Source organism: Neovison vison, chromosome 4 (genome assembly GCF_020171115.1).
Source record: "Neovison vison isolate M4711 chromosome 4, ASM_NN_V1, whole genome shotgun sequence".
NCBI classification, from domain to species: Eukaryota; Metazoa; Chordata; class Mammalia; order Carnivora; family Mustelidae; genus Neogale; species Neogale vison.
In genome coordinates, this window is record NC_058094.1 from 142646376 (window position 1) to 142663094 (window position 16719).

The 16719-nt window shown below is 40.6% G+C and overlaps 2 protein-coding genes and 1 long non-coding RNA gene across 3 annotated transcripts in view; 1 reads left to right on the forward strand and 2 right to left on the reverse strand.

The window, feature by feature from the left end:
* Nucleotides 1–4525, reverse strand: LOC122904722. The gene is made up of 3 exons (XR_006384250.1): nucleotides 4111–4525; nucleotides 2747–2869; nucleotides 1–148 (listed from the first exon to the last, which is right to left on the reverse strand). It is a non-coding gene; the product is annotated as an uncharacterized LOC122904722 (long non-coding RNA).
* SYPL1 (synaptophysin like 1) overlaps nucleotides 3614–16719 on the forward strand; it is a 25929-nt gene continuing 12823 nt past the window's right edge. The window contains exon 1 of the mRNA XM_044245823.1: nucleotides 3614–3794. Coding sequence (XP_044101758.1) covers nucleotides 3726–3794 — 69 coding nt within the window. The 5' untranslated portion in view covers nucleotides 3614–3725. The remainder of the gene's footprint in view (nucleotides 3795–16719) is intronic.
* On the reverse strand, nucleotides 15822–16374 carry LOC122904720 (40S ribosomal protein S24-like). Its single transcript, XM_044245824.1, has 2 exons — nucleotides 15954–16374; nucleotides 15822–15913 (listed from the first exon to the last, which is right to left on the reverse strand). The coding sequence occupies exons 1-2, from the start codon at nucleotides 16346–16348 to the stop codon at nucleotides 15907–15909; spliced, it is 402 nt and encodes a 133-aa protein (XP_044101759.1). The 5' UTR covers nucleotides 16349–16374; the 3' UTR covers nucleotides 15822–15906.

A 16719-nucleotide genomic window follows, 5' to 3' on the forward strand; every position in this document is an offset into this window, starting at 1 on the left:
AAGACATTTGTCATTTACCGAATCCTCGTGCATTTTGTTCAGTCTTCAAGAGAAAGGAAAATGATTTTGTCTTTTTCATTTCCCTCCATTCCTGAAAATCCCTTCAATAAAGATCTCACTAGTTTAAAGTGGTATCCCAGATTGGGTCCTGGAGTGGTTAAAAAAAAAAATAGTGGACAAGTGGTGAGGTTTGAAAAATTCTGTAGCTTAGTTAATATTAATACACCAATGTTAATTTCCTTGTTTTAACACATGTCTCTTGGTAATAGAAGATATTAGTAGAAGCTGGGTGAAGTGTATATAGCAACTTTTCTATAAATCGAAAATTATTTTTAAAATTAAAATTTAATTTTAAAAAAGTTCAGTTTAATTATTTTGAGATTAATTTACCGGGCTCTCTGAGTTAATCTATTGCACAAATTAATAAATGTAGAGTGATTTTTACATTTTTCTAAAACAGTTTAAAAGATTTTTTATTTACTTATGTGAGAGAGAGCACAAGCAGGGGAGAGGAGCAGAGAGAGAGGTACAAGTAGACTCCCCACTGAGCAGGGAACCCAATGTGGAGCTCAATCCTAAGACCCCAAGATCATGACCCGAGCCAAAAGCCAAGATCATGACCGCAGCCACTACCAGCTTAACTGACTGAGCCATGCGAGGACCCCAATTTTTACATCTTCCTAATATGATTGTTGACTACATCAGTGAAAAGAAAAGAACTGTGTTTACTAACGAAGTTCAGTTTTGAATTCAGCAGTAATAAACACTTTCTTTTCAGGAGAAAGACAATATTGAATGAGAATGAGTTCGAAGTCTCATCTTTCTAGTAAAATGACCAGCACTTGGTATTACCATGGAGAAACACAAAGGAAGTTAGCCAACAATATGATTTCCCTAACACGGGTTCCTTCTCACCTCTTGACATTCTTAAAGCCCAAGTATCAGAACCTGGCACATGTTTTATAAAGAGCAAAGAGAAAGTAAAATAATGACAAGTTAGGCAGACAAATCAGCCATAATTATACTACCACGGATAGGACTCAATAATACTACCTCAGGGGGCACCTGGGTGGCTCAGTTGGTTAGGCAACTGCCTTTGGCTCAGATTGTGGTCTCAGGGTCCTGGGATTGAGCCCCACGTCGGTCCGGCTCCCTGCTCAGTGGGGAGCCTGCTTCTCTCTCTCCCTCTGCTACTCTGCCTCCTTGTGCTCTCTCGCTCTGTCAAATGGATAAATGAAATCTTAAAAAAAATAATGATAATACTACCTCAGACAGGACAATTTTGCCTTACAAGTACTATTTTCCGTAACAGCCCCAGTAGAGAGTAGAACACGCTGTTCCTAGGGCTACTGGCTCTTAGCTCAGATTTGAAGAACAAATCAGAAAATGACCAGTGTTGCAGTCAATGTGATAGTCATCTGAACATTCTTCCCAGATTTTGAACAGTTGTGCCTTCAGTGAAGACGCTATTGTTTAAACACTCTTGTTTTTCCAGGATCAAAAAAATTTACAACTATCTGGTTGCCTAATTAGATCTCACTTGCTCTGCCAGCCACTACCAGCTCCTTCTCAGGAAAGTGGGCATTCCTCTGAACTGAGATGATTGGCAAAAGTGGTGCTAAGCTCTACATAACGCAAAGTAACTGTAGTAATTCACTCCTGCGTTATGTGGCCCAGTCAGATCCTGCGAATTAGTCCCGACAAGTGACCAGATACTGCTCTTCTGCTCACCTTGAGTGGTCTCTATCTTTTCAGAACCAGTGGCACATAGCTAAGGATGAGAATTTCTTAAAGTTCAAGGTGCAAACTCTAGCACTAAAGGCTTTCTGGACAGAAATAACCGTACCTTCCACTTCTGGGACCAGAAGCAAGAGAGAAAGCAAGGAGGAGCACAAAAGTGAAAACACAAAATCAATCTTCTCAGAAGCCGAGAAAGCGTCTGGCCAATTCTCATTTCTTAGACCTTCAAAAAATGAAAAACTAAATGCCAAAGCTGAGTCACTAAATTACAAATATTTTAGATTTTTAAAGGTAATAAATAAAACTGCAAATTGAACAGCGCTCAGATCTGGCAGTGTATAGCTCATTCAGAAATGTTAAAGTCTAGGGGCGCCTGGGTGGCTCAGTGGGTTAAGCCGCTGCCTTCGGCTCAGGTCATGATCTCGGGGTCATGGGATCGAGTCCCGCATCCGGCTCTCTGCTCAGCAGGGAGCCTGCTTCCTCCTCTTTCTCTCTCTCTGCCTGCCTCTCTGCCTACTTGTGATCTCTCTCTGTCAAATAAATAAATAAAATCTTTAAAAAAAAAAAAAAAGAAAGAAATGTTAAAGTCTAATCTAACACTGAATCTTTGTGACCATGAAACCCGAAAGAGCACTACTATCCATAACCCACTCCCAGGTCTCAGCAAAACAGGATTAAAAGTTTGGAAAAAATGGACTGAAGAGAATACAAAGAGTAGAGCATCAGGAGAAGCAGAAAGGAGATCCATTACATTGGAGCTCCGGTGAGTGCCAGGAGAAAAAGTGCAGAAACGGAAAAGAGAAACAATAAAGGAAGCAGCGGAAGACTTGGACTACCACTTAACAGTGGTCTCAGGTGCACTCAGAAAGATGCCCAGTAACAGCTGTCAAACCCTCCTACAACGGCAAGGAACCTAATTCATAGGCAAGTGCTTGCAAGGTGGTACTGGGAACCTACTGTGCTAATTCCTTACTTACTAAGTGTTAAACGGTGCTAACCATCTTACCATACACGGCAACAGGCCACCACTCCAGCTCTCCAAGGACCCCAAAATATTGGGGAAGCCGCTAAGGAGGTCACAACAAGGAGTCCGATAACTGGGTGCCCAGAAGCGTCACCTAAGCCGAATCTTGAAAAGGAGCAGGAATTAGCCTTCTGTAGAAAGACACCTAGAGCCCCCCAAGTTGAGGACACGCCGGATAGGGTAGGAAGTAGGTAGGTGAGTCAGGAGGAGGCGGTCCGCCCACGCGTTTTTCTATTCGATATACATCCTTCAACCCTGCCTCCAATGATGATAATTTTCGCAATGAACTCAATTTCTGTAAGTATGTGTGATGCATAACGCTTTCGACTTGTTCTGTTAACAACTTTCCATTTTGGCAAAAGGCCCCTAACACCAGCGTTGAAAAGTGGCTTCATCTATAATAATATTTTATAAGTCCGTCTACAAGTTGGGAACTGCGAACGCAAGCGGCTGGAAGAAAGCCGCGCCCGGGGACGGACCGCGCGGGACTAGCCCCGAGCGAAGGTTTTGCGCGCGGCGGCGCCCGTGCTGCGCAGGTGCGGGGTGGGCGCGCACATGCGCGGGAGGAGACGGAGCGCCGGGGGGCTGGACCTCAGGGAAGGGGGCGCGGCGCACGCAGCATGGCGTCCAACATCTACTTGGTTCGCCAGCGGATCAGCCGGCTCGGCCAGGTGCGGCCCGGGGAGGCGCCTCCCCTTTCCAGCCCCTGCCCAACCCTCGCCTTCCGCCGCCGCCCCTCTCGCGTCCCCGCCTCAGCGCCTCCTCGAGCGGCCCAACCGCCGCCCCGCCCCGAGGCCTCCCGGGCCCACCTCCCCGAGCCGCCCCGCCCCACGGTCTCCCGGGCCCACCTCCCAGAGCCCGCCCCGCTTGGCCTTCCTCGCGGCCCTGCTGCTCGGTCTCGTCGGTCCCCCTCCTTCTCCACCCCGCAGTCCTGACTCTCTCTCCCTCCTTCCCTCAGAGGATGTCCTCCTTCCAGCTCAACATTAACCCGCTCAAGGAGCCGCTGGGCTTCATCAAGGTCCTCGAGTGGGTGAGTGCAGCCCGCACCAGCGAGGCCTGGAATCGCGCCGCCGTGACCGTGACCGCGCCCGCGCCCGCTCCGGCCAGGCCGGCGCCCTCGGCTGGGAGGCCGGGGGCCCCGGCGGGAGCGAGAGCAGGGACGTCCGACCCCGCGCGGGTCCCTGAGACCGCCGCTGCCGCCCTCGGGAGGGTCGGGACAGCGGGGAGGGGACGGGAGGCCGCGGGCTGGGCCTGCGCGGGGCGGGGACGCCGCGGTCCGCGTCGAATCACGAGTCCCTCAGCCGCCTCGGTCCCGGCCGAGGCCCCCCTCCCACACGCAGGCTCACCTCTGGGTGCTCCCGCGGGAGTGGGAGTTCAAGTTTCTCTTTGGTTGCACGGCTTCCCGCAAGGGAAGAGAAAACTTCCTGTTGCGGTCTAACCGAAACCTGGGGGCCCGCGCTGCCGCCGCTGGTCCTACGGAAAGGGCCAGCCGGTGCCTTCTGCCCGGTGCTGACTGCAGGCCGCGCTCCGTCGAGAGCTGGTTGTGCCTTCTCCAAGTGAGCTGCCGAGCAGTCCGTTCGTGGCTTGCTTTTGAGACGGCTCCAGGTTAAAAACAGACAAAAATAAACTGCGGGTCAGGCAAGCGGCTGGGGGGAGGGGGGCGTCTTTTACAAAACGCGTCTAAGTCGGTCCCGTCCGCTCAAACACAGGCTAGGAGTCGCCATCAAGTTCGTTTAGGTATTTCCAAACAGTGTCCTGCAGTCAGCTTTCCGTCCTTTCCGGGGAACCTCTCAATCATTAACATCAAAGGAGACTTATTAATTCGACCTTGGCAGAATCAGTCACTTGGAGGAGTTAAGCGAATACATCAGGCACTGCACATTTGCTTCAGATTTCGTGGCCTCGTACATGTTTCAGGGCTCATTATCAGGCCCGGATTAGTAGGCAGCTGGCATCTGTCCACTGTGCCAGCAGGTTGTTTTTATAGCCAGCGACATGTACATCCGTAACTCTTTAACCCTATATTTTAGTGATCGAGTGGTGACGAGGAAGAACTTCCAGTTGCCTGTGTTAAAAGACTGAGGCTGTTTTTTTAAAGTCACACAGAAACTGAAATTCCCACATGGGTACTCAAGAAGCTGATTTTCAGAAAGAAAATCAGAGTTTTACTTGTTCTCTGAAAACTGAAGTAGTGCTGATTTCACACAAATGTTTACCTTAAAGACACATAAATATATGTTATATATATGTGTGTATATATATATGTATTACGCACACGCACTCACTCTTAGGGTTCTATAAACCCATTTTCAAATATAAAGAAAAATTTTTGAGTATATAGAAATACGGAATTGCAGGAGGAAAATCATGTTTAATTGGGCTTATCAAATATAAAGGTTAAGAAGAAGTCTTTGAGGGTTTTAATTACATCTGTAATTAAAGTTTTCACTTAATAAATGATGCCATTTATGTTTGTGCTTACATTATTTGTCAGTTTTTTGTTAAAACACAGACATAAGTTTTTTCCTTTATATTTTAAAACAGGATAAGTTTATTGGTGATCGTAGATAGGTCTGATGTATTTTGAAAAATATCCTGTTTAAGCTTTTTGAAAAAATACTACTTTCAGTGTGAACAACATACCATTACATAAGAGATCCCAATAAATACTTTAATAAAAATATAAGCAAAATGTATTGGGTGAAAGAGAGGAGAAATCAGATGCTTGCAGGAACTAGGGAGGATTTCATAGATGAAAGAACATTTGAGGGATGAGTATTTGTTCACTTAGGGCAGATGTAGGGCGTGGCTTTCCAGGGAAAGAGAAACTTGGGTTCAACATTGTGAAAAGTTGAAGCAGCATAGCCCTGTTTGAGAACTTAAAATAGTTGGGGTTGGCTTAAACTTATACTGGAAAGGAAGCTATAGTTTGAGATGATTCTGAAAGGTTTCATAGGGCTTATAGAGAGTTAGGAGTTTATACTCTGGGGTTAATCTTTGATAGCTTGGGTTCTTTCTTTAGGAAAATACACATTTTGTAGGTACAGAATTTGGAGTTATTGGATAGTTTCTTCTTAAGCCCAGAATTCCTACCATTTGGAGTGGGAACTCATTTAAGGTTTTTAAACAAGTAAATAATATAATTAGATTTACTTTTTAGAAATTTTCATTTTGTCAGTGTAGAGGATGGATTAGAAAGGTCATAATTGAAGGAAGGGAGATATGTTGCTTGAGAAATTATGAGGGCCTAAAGTTAATTGCAGTGGGAATGGAGAAGAGAGGCATAGAAATTAGAATGTACTTGGACGGTGAAGAAGCTGGAGGACTCCATATTTGAGTTGACATATTTAAGATGACTGCCATATTTCCGACAGGTTGGTAGTGGTATCTCTGTCAAGATACATCACTAAGGAGAAAAGCAAATTTTTGGTTGAAGCTCAGTACAGTTTTGAGTGTATTGAGTTTGTGGTCTCTAGGTCACGGAAAGGAGGTATCTTTAGGCAGTTAGCTGTATGGCTATAGAGGTTAATAAAAAGGCAAGAATGGGCTGGAAATTCAGCAGATCTCTGCCAGCAAGGGAGAGAAGAAATGGTTAAGAAGATGCAAAAAAATAAATAACATCTTGGCATCACTGTTAGAATTTAAAGAAAAGAGTAATTGAACAATATCAAGAAGTGCAAGAGAGAGGTTAAGTAAAATAAGGACTAAAATGCACACCTTGGTTTTGGTAATCCAGAGACTATTGGTGGCTTTTTAAGAGCAGCGTCAATAAATTCAGAAACCAGATGGTAATAGGCTAGGTAATAGGATGTATGGTAAGAAAGTGAAGACAGTGAGAGTAAAGCACTATTTGACCTTGAAGGTGGGAGGGATTTGGGTGGTAACCCATCTGAAAGATGGGAAAAACTGAATGTGTTTGTGGGCTGGAAAGAAGAGGCGGCCAGTAGAATTGTTGGAGGTTGAAAACAGGGGGAGAGAGGGAATGAATAATAAAACAAGGTTCTAGAGGAGAAGGGCCCATCATAGGAATTTTTAAATCTGTTTTGAATGAATTGGTCAAGTTTCATAACGCATTGAGGTGTGGCAGGTTGCTTCTAAAAACAGTTAATAAATAAGTTTATAAACAAATCTAAAATCTAGATAATGGCTGTTTACCGTCTGTGTAACTAAAAAAGTAATTCCCTCAATCAGCTCATCTCTAGCAAGTTTCTAGAATATGTTAGATTAAGATATAACCTGATGATATAGAACTTTCAAGGGATTAGATGCCAGTAAATATTTATTGACAGACTAAAACTGTAATTGCCAGAGCAGAAGTATTTGCATTTTGCTTCTAAACTGTAGCCGCCATCTTATGCGAGTTGTATTCCTTCTCTTTTCTTTCTTTCTTTCTTTTTTTTTTTTTCTTTGAACTACCCTGGCACCTAGTTGCAGTGCCTGGCAATGACATTGTCTTATTTCTCTATGTGTTGTAAGTACTCAGTAAAGTTTGAATTTTTGTTGTAGTTGTATGGGAATAACAATACTTCGTAGGGCTATTGGAATGATTGAGTTAATATTTAATTATGTGAATGATTATAATGTACTTGTGTAGTTCTTAGTAGGTTCTTCAGGACTGAGATGCTGTGTTTGTAAGACTAGACCCAAACAGTGGATAGACAACTATGAGCTCCATATGACTAACTACGTATCTCCTGGTCCTTTTAAGATTGCTCAGTTCCCTATCACATATTTTAAACTTTAGAAAAGATAAATTGTATGCTTTTCATTTGTCTGATAGGCCTTTAGAAGTCTGTCAAGGTGACAGTATAAAATTTAGGTAAGAATAAATGCTCCATGTATAGAAGTAGAGCATAGAAGTAAAAGTCAAAGATTAATTTTATCAAAGCAGCTTTTTAATGTATTCAATATTTCTGTGGTAAATTTTAACTTGGTTCTTACTTTTAGTCAAATATCTTTAATATTTAGGTAAATTTTTTCATTGAAATGATTTTATCCTTTTTTTTTTTTTAAAGATTTTATATATTTATTTGACAGAGATCACAAGTAGGCAGATAGGCAGGCAGAGGGGTGAGGGAAGCAGGCTCCATGCTGAGCAGAGAGCCCGATGCGGGGCTCCATCGATCCCAGGACCCTGAGATCATGACCTGAGCGAAAGGCAGAGGCTTTAACCCACTGAGTCACCTAGGCACCCCAAAATGATTTTATCTTTTTAAAATATTAAACACTGTGTGGGGCACCTGGGTGGCTCAGTGTTAAGGTTAAAGCCTCTGCCTTCCACTCAGGTCATAATCCCAAAGTCCTGGGATTGAGCCCCATTGGGCTCTCCACTCATCGGGGAGCCTGCTTCCCTTCCTCTCTCTCTCTCTGCCTGCCTCTCTACTTACTTGTGATCTCTGTCAAATAAATAAAATATTTTAAAAATATATATATTAAACACTGTGTTTTGGACTTTCTTGTTGCTGTCTTGCATCGGTGGATGCTGAACAAATATTTAGCCCTTAATGAATCTAAGTAATATGCTTCCTCATTCCACAGACATGGAATTGTGGAAGAGATACTGTTTGAGGAGTATAGAAGGAATTACAAACTAAGTTGAATTTTTAGGATTATTAACCATCTTTTAGTATTTTTGTCTGTGCTAGTCAAATGTGTTAACATATTTATTGAGTAGACATGTATGTGCTAGGGCTTTATTTGTGTTTTCTCCTTTAATCCTCTGACAACCTATGAGTGTTGTTATCTTCATGTTAGAGAAATGTAGTAACTTACCAGTGTCCATGGTTTATGATTACTACATTCAGGACTCTTAACGCTCTCTTCTTAGTCATTTTGATAACTACCTTTGTGTTTCTAATTGTCTTTTAATACATTAATAAAAAAGAGTATCAAAGGCTTAAAAAACAAAAGCTGAAGGTATCTGAAATGATTTTTTTTTCCTTGTTTGTTAGATACTATTTATAATAAGATCCTAGGAGTTAAAAACAAGTAGGATGTTCTTGATTCTTTTATTAAGTTTGAATGTTTTTTCTAATTTTATATTTACAATTAATGAACAGATTCAGAAGACACCAAGACATTCCTTTGGGGCAAATTATTATCCAAGAAAATTATGTGAAAAAGAGGAAATAAAACATGTAATTCTTTGAGTATTGCATATATCAATATGTTTAAACAACAGACTTTCAAATATACACAATAGTTTTTTAAAAAATACTTAAAAATTTAGTCATCACAAGTAACATAAAGTTATTGCAAATAGAGACCATGTTTTATCCTAATTTTATCATTCAAAAATAGCACAGAGGAGCACGCTAGAAAATACAAATTATTTGTATTGCACAGTGGGTGGGACAGGGCATATACAGACTGATGTTTTGTCCATTTGCTTTATTTTTACATTTTTAGGCTATCAGTCTATAAGAGCCTGCTCTTTAGGAAGCTTACCTTTCTTTCCGCCCTGCCATTTGGGTACACTTCCTCTTCCCACCCCTACTCTGCTCCCATAATGGAAAAGATTTCAAATGGCATTTTATGCCTAGTAGGACTCTCTGTACTTTGAGCTTATTGATAGACTTACAGACTCACTTCTATGCCTTTACTCTCTGGCTTTTCTACCTGATTCTCAATTATTTATCACTCTTTATTTAGCACTCTGGTAGGTACATCAGATATAATTTTCATAGACAACATATATGTGTTGTTAAGTGCTTTGAGAACACACACACACTCATAAACACTCACCCCACACATACAAATAGCAATCCCTGATAAAATATAAAAGGGAAATTTAAGGGGAAATTAAGCTAACAGAGCAGGGTCTAATACAATGGTTCTCAAACACTTTGGTCTCAGAACCCTTTTATGCTCTTAAATATTGAGGACCTCAAAGAGCTTTTTGTTTGTGTGGGTTGTATCTACTGATACTTACCACATCAGAAATTTAAACAGAGGCTTTTAAGGGAACATTTATTTATTTTAAAACACAGTAATAATTCACTTAAAAACTTCAGTTGCACCAATGCAACAAATGCTACCTGTTTTCCGAATCTGCCAGATATCCACATCTGAATAACTACTTTTTGTGTATTATTCTTTCAAGTAAAAAATGGTGTTTCATGAAAAAAAAAACCAAAAAACAAAAACTAGTTCAGTGTATAACTCAGTTATTTTAAATGCTTTCCCTGGAGACGACCATTATGTGCGGTTAACGTATTTGTACCTCCTGTTTCATCATACAGAATATTAAGGCTCAAGGGTCAGGATTTCATAAAAATTATAATTTTTGCTGCTTCATCAAAGACACTGTCAAGTAAAACTTGCCTTTTTTTAACTGTAAGGGCAGGACAGTGAAATAACCCTGATGCTATTGTTTATTCTTTCTAAAGCCCAACAGTTTCACCCATGAATGCTTTTGCTCAAATCAGTGCAAATGTCAACATGTGTAAAAGGCAAATAATATCTTAATAATACAAAAATATTTTTGACCTCATGGACTTTCTGAAAGAGTCTTGGGTACTCCCAAGGCACCACAGACCACACATTGAGAATTGAGAACCATCACTGGGAACCAGAAATGAAACAAAATATGGGTAGAAGAAGGAGTGTCCATGATCTTGGTAATATATTCGGAAAAAAGCTTCAACGTATTGTTTGGATTTATAACTTATAGAGAGCCAGTTACTTAAGTATGTGGAAAGAGAGAGATACAGCCTTCTAACTTAAGACCTGAATCAACCTAACCACTAGCTGGAGATCTGAAAGTGAACACTTCAGTATTCTCACATGTTGGTAGTTTGGAGGTCCCATTGTTAAGATGTGGTATATGCAGCCATGTAGAAATGACTGTAAAACTATTAGACAGGGACAGAAAAAGGGGGGGAAACTGTAACTTCGAGCCTACATCAGATATTTTAAAACACATGAAGAAAACTAGTTTTCACTTAAAAGTTCAAAAATCAGTGGCACAGATGCACTTCAGGACAGTCAGCCAGGTCAACAATCAAGATACAGATTTACTCCAAAAAAACGTAAAAGTAGTACAGTCTGAAATGATTTTAAAATAAATATATTTAAGTTCCTCAGAGATTTCTAGTTCCTTATTCACTAGCTTAACAATTATTTAAGGGTGAGAGTGCCATAACGGTACCCGCAACAGGATCACCTGCCTGGCTCAGTGGGTAGAGCGTGCATCTCTTGATCTCGGGGTTGTGATTTTTGAGCCCCACATTGGGCATAGAGATTATTTAAAAATAAAATTTTAGAAAAGATATTTTCAACATGTAATAGTTAGGAGTTAGCAAAAAAAACCTTCCGTTTCCTCCAGCAGGAACAGTTAATTTCTCATGATACAAATTCTTAAGGGTTATGGAACCATACTAGCAGGCTATTTAGAACTTTCTAGGATTGTACTTTACAAGCAGAGGGAGATCATAGAAGAATGAAGCTGAAGCAGTTTGTACCGGACTTAAGTACTTGGTTCATAGTGGGAATAAATTGAAATAGCAGCATCGATAACAAAACATTTTTAAGAATAAATGTCTTTTGGGGCTCCTAGGTGGCTCAATCAGTTAAGAATCTGTCATCCACTCAGGTCATGATCCAGGTTCTGGGTTAAGGTTAAGAGCCCCTCATCAACCTCTCTGCTTAGCAAGGAACCTGCTTCCACTCCCTGCTGCTCCCCCTGATTGTGCATGAGTGCGTGCATGCTCTGTCAAATAAATCTTTTTTACAATTTTTTTAAAAAATAAAAATGATTGGGGGCGCCTGGGTGACTCTGTGGGTTAAGCTTCTGCCTTTGGCTCAGGTCATGGTCTCAGGGTCCTGAGATCAAGCCCCCACACTGGGCTCTCTGCTTGGCAGCGAGCCTGCTTCCCCCTCTCTCTAACTGCCTCTCTGCCTACTTGTGATCTCTCTCTGTCAAATAAATAAAATCTTTAATAAATAAATAAATAAAATGAGTGTCTTTAGTAAATGCATGAGGACTTTAACTCATAAAAATCAGTGCTTTGGTTCTAAGCATCTAAGCTTACTGATTGTAAAGGCAAACATGCCATGATAGTTCATTTTCATCACTGAGTGGTTCATTTAGTAAAAGAGCATACATTTGATTTGCATATAAACACTCCAATACAATGTACTTTTAGGCCTATTTCTGAAGATGTCAATTATGTCAGTTTCTAGACTAAACCTTGGGCAGAAATTTAAATAAATGACATCATATTAATGATAAAACCCAATAGCAGTCAGAAACTTGTAAAAGATACCCATATATAGAGGAGTGCTAGTGTTGTCTGAAGAAGCATTAGTGAGTTGAACAGGGTCTAGAAATAGGATTGAGGACTTGAACTCTGACTATAGGCTAAATAACTCACTGAAAATACCAGGGGTCTCCAAACTTCTTTTTATCATGAATCCCTATCTGTAAAATTTTATGCATAGAGCCCCAATATGCATCCATAACTTAGATGGATATTTTACTGTGATAGTATCTTTTTTTTTTTTTAAGTGAGCTGAGGGCTTGAACTCATGACCCTGAGCTAAGATCAAGACCTGAGCTGAGTTGGACATTTAACTGACTGAGCCACCCAGGCACCCCAGTATGTCAGTATCTTAAAGGCGTATTATATGCTTCGGGTAAATTTCATTCGTATTTTTAAATCCTTATTTCAACACTCACCTGATATATAAATATGTAGATATATATGCCATCTTCTTGTGATCTGCTTAAGTAGAATCTGTTTTTCCTTGGAATGTGGCTAATGAATATAGCACATATAGGGGTTTAATGCTTCTATTTTCTCTTTTGGGTGTGAGTTTTTGTATTATTAGTCTGTAGTTTCTTTGAAGACATTTTAAAGCCATTGGTCTGGCCTGGTCTGGTTAAAATTAGATAACTTACTCCATAAACTCACTTAGGCACATTCACATTATAATACATGAACACTAAAAGGGAAAGAATAAGTGAAGGTATCACTGTTCTTGCATGTCATGGGACTTCTCCTGCCTTCGAGATATCAGTGTGTGGTACTGACATGTGACTCGGACCCGCAGATCCAGCATGGGTTGCAGTGATGTATTAACTTTAATAAGACTTTAATTCCTTAAGTCTAATGTAAATAGAAGTTCAAATATTTTCTTCTCATATACCAGTTAATTGACTACTACCGTTTATTTTGGAGAGTAAGTAGTGTTCTAGAGAACCAAGCTGAAATGTTAACTTCAAAGTTACAAACCTCAGAATTCTAGTGTCTGTGTCTGGTATTGGTCTGGTGGGTAGTGTTAAGTGGCGCTGTTTCTTGGGCAGCTTGAGGCTGTCATAATGAAATATGGAACCGTTTGACCGGAGTAGACGCTTGCTGTCATTCTGTCCTTAGATACTTATTAGTTACTCTACATAGAGAATTTCATGCTAGCAGTTTTAGCCATTCTTCATGGGATGGAGAGGAATGGGAAAATGCATTTCATAAGTGGTGAGGCAGTAGAAATGAGCATGCCAGTACTCCCTTGTTTGGACGAGGAATACAAACTGAAGCGTGCATAGGAACCAGCCACATAAAGTAAGTGAGTGAAATAAGCTGCTTGGAAGAAAAACAATAGTATAAGCTCATTGATTCCTGGTAACTAACATGCATCCTGAGGATTGTTGAGACCATAGAGTGGCAACAGTCTGGAAAAAGCACATGCCCCGTCTTACATGTCATCTGTCACTCAGTTCCACGTGGTTGTTGCTTATGGGAATATGGGTCTGATGGTGCTGTATTTTTAGTTTCCCCACAGTAAGGGTAAGCAGTAAATCAAAATTTTATGTGCGGTGTGCTGGTATTAAAATAGACAATAAATTCCTTTTTTTTTTTTTTTTTTAATGAATTCTGGGAAGATCACACAAATACTATCTGTAGGCCAGGTTTTACCCTGGGCCGCCAGTATATAACTTCAAATTTAAATCAAAACAGCAGTAGAGAAGAGGGAGAAATGAGACAGATCCTTTACCCTTAGGTTGTTTTGTATTCATATAGTAAAAAGTGTGTATCTTTTCCCTTTTTCCCATGAGATAAAGACCAGAATTGCAAAGATGACATTTATTTATCCTTGTAACAAAAAGATAGCTTTGAAGTGACCTGAAATACAATTTTATTTGTATAATATTGGAATTTGGTTTTTTCTTTAATTAAGCAGTTATTTAATGAGCATTTGCTACGTGCCAGACCTCCTTCTAGGTAGGCACTGAAAATCTTGAGTAAGACCAAGTGCAAAGACATGACAGTCTGCCAAGGGACAGGGAAAGGCATTGTGCTTAAGAGCAGTAAGTACAGTATGCCATTTATTTACTAATTTTTTAAAAAGATTTTATTCATTTATTTGACAGAGAGAGATCACAAGTGGGCAGAGAGGCAGGCAGGCGGGGGGCGGGGGGGGGCAGGCTCCCTGCCAATCAGGGAGCCCGATGCAGCACTGGATCCCAGGACCCTGAGAACATGACCTGAGCTGAAGGCGGAGGCTTAACCCACGGAGCCACCCAGGTGCCCCTACTAATTTTTTTGTATTTAGTTAGAAACTAGTTTTAATTTTTATTTTGGGTTTTGTTTTTGTTTGTTTTTTTAAATAAGGCAGGACACCAGAAAAATGCCTATAGTGGAGTTAATGAACCCAAGTCTATGGCAGCCCAGGAGACAGAATAGTTCTACCATAAGAAACTGGGTAGGGCCTTTAAGGTGAGCTTGTCAGAGAATAATTGAGGGTGTTGGGGGGGACAAATCCTGGCAGAAGAAATAAATACACTGTAAATACAGGATGTGTTTGAGGGGCAGTAGTAAGTAGTAGTACAGTGCGACAGAGTTGTACAGTACCTTGGCCGGGAGTATAGTGCGTAATAAATCTGGAAGGATAAGGTTGAGTGTACCTAAGCCATGCCTGTTAGGCCAAATGAAGAAGTTTGAGCTTTTTTTCTTTTCTTAAATTTAGTTCTGGAAAGTCACTGAGGAAATCCTTTTAAACAGGGGAGTAATGTGACCAGATCTTCATTTCAGATCAATGTGACATCACTCTAAAGCACCTGTTCAATAGAAACAATGCAAACTACAAATGCAAGCCACATAATAATTTTAAGTGTGCTGGCCACACTGAAAACATGAGAAGAAATAGGTGAAATTATCTTTAATATTATATTTCATTTATAAATCCAAATACTGTTTTAACAGGTAGTCAATATCAACAGTTACCAATGAGATATTTTACATTTTATATACTAAATCTTTATAATTCATTGTCTTCTTGACACTTACAGGTATCTTAATTCAGGCAAGCCATTTTTATTTTATTTTTTGAAAGATTTATATATTTTATTTTAGAGAGGGAGAAGGAGCATGGGGAGGTTTGTGGTTTGCAGAGGTGGAGGGAAAATCCTAGGCAAATTTGCCGCGGAACACAGAACCCTGCACAGGGCTCAGTCTCACGACCCTGAGATCTTGACCTGAGCCAAAATCAAGAGTCAGATGCTTAAAGAACTGAGCTACCCAGGTGCCATAAGACAATCCATTTTCAAAATGCTCTACAGCCACATGAGCCCATGCTACGGAAGAGATTAGAAATGAGAGGAAGAGTCTGTTGGTTAGTCCCTGTGAAAAATGGTGAGGGCCTAAACAAAAATAGTGTAGTGGCAGGGGTGGTGTAACCAAAGCTTTTTAAAGAATGGCATCATACTGTATGAAACGTAAGCAACTTTTTTTTTTTTCCACTCAACATTAGGTTTCTAGGTTTTATCCACATTGATGTGGGCAGCTGTAGTTCCTGTATCTTTATTGCTTTAAAACTTCCCGTTGTAAGTGTATACTATTATGTTTTATCCATTTTCCTTTTGCTCCACTTCTTCTCTATTTTGATACTATAAACCATGTCACTGTGAACATTCTTGTGCATGTTCTGTAGTACACATGGGTGAGAATTGCTCTCAGATCTATATACTAGTAGATACTGATCCTTCGTGACATTATGCAGATACTTTGACCTGGTTTGTAGCTTGTTTTATGTTCAAAAGCTGACTTGGTTTCTAAAGTTCTTTTTTTTTTTTTAACATTCTTAGTTTATTAATCCTCTCATGAAAAATCTGCACAATCACCACAGATAAAGCCACTGCAGCATCTTTACTCCTTCTGTTGTCCAATCTCCAGCTCACTGCTAGACACTTCATTTCTTCTTTTTGCCAGCACCAACATTGGCTTTTGCAGTCCCCCTGACTTTCTTCATTCTGTTCTTGCGTTCTTTTCGCTGTTTTCTTGAGGTCTTTTTCTTCTCATACAGACCATGTCTTGCAAGTCTATGTTTGGGTTCATTTTTCTTTGCATAATCCAAGGAATCATAAATCATGCCAAAGCCAGTTGTCTTGCCACCACCAAAATGGGTTCTGAATCCAAATACAAATATGACATCTGGTGTGGTCTTGTACATTTTGGCTAGTTTTTCCCGAATTTCTGTCTTAGGTACTGTTGCCTTTCCAGGATGAAGGACATCAATAACCATTTGTTTGCGCTGAAGTAGTCGGTTGGTCATGAACTTCCTGGTCCGGATAGTTACTGTGTCGTTCATGATGGCGGCCAAACCTAAAGTTCTTTTTTTTTTGGTTGAATTTAACCATCTTTTTATTTTTAATTATAAGAAATTTTTCCTTTCTCTGTGGTCACAAATTTTCTTTTACATTAAAATTTTTTTAAGACTCGCATTTTGCATTTGTCTTTAGCCCATCTGGACCCCTTTTCTTCCCCCCCCCCACCCCCATTGTGTTTTGTTTATTAGAGAAAGAGCAGGAGCAGAGGGGAGAGGGAGGAGTGGGCACGCAGAGCAGGGAGCTCAGCATGGGGCTTGATCCCAGGACCTCATGACCTGAGCAGAAGATACTTAACCAACTGAGGCACCCTGGCGCCCCTGGACCATTTATTGAAGTCCTTCTTTGTATTAGT

Coding starts and splice junctions, on each gene's coding strand:
- LOC122904720 (XM_044245824.1), bottom strand. CDS start 16,348: ATGAACGACACAGTAACTATCCGGACCAGGAAGTTCATGACCAACCGA.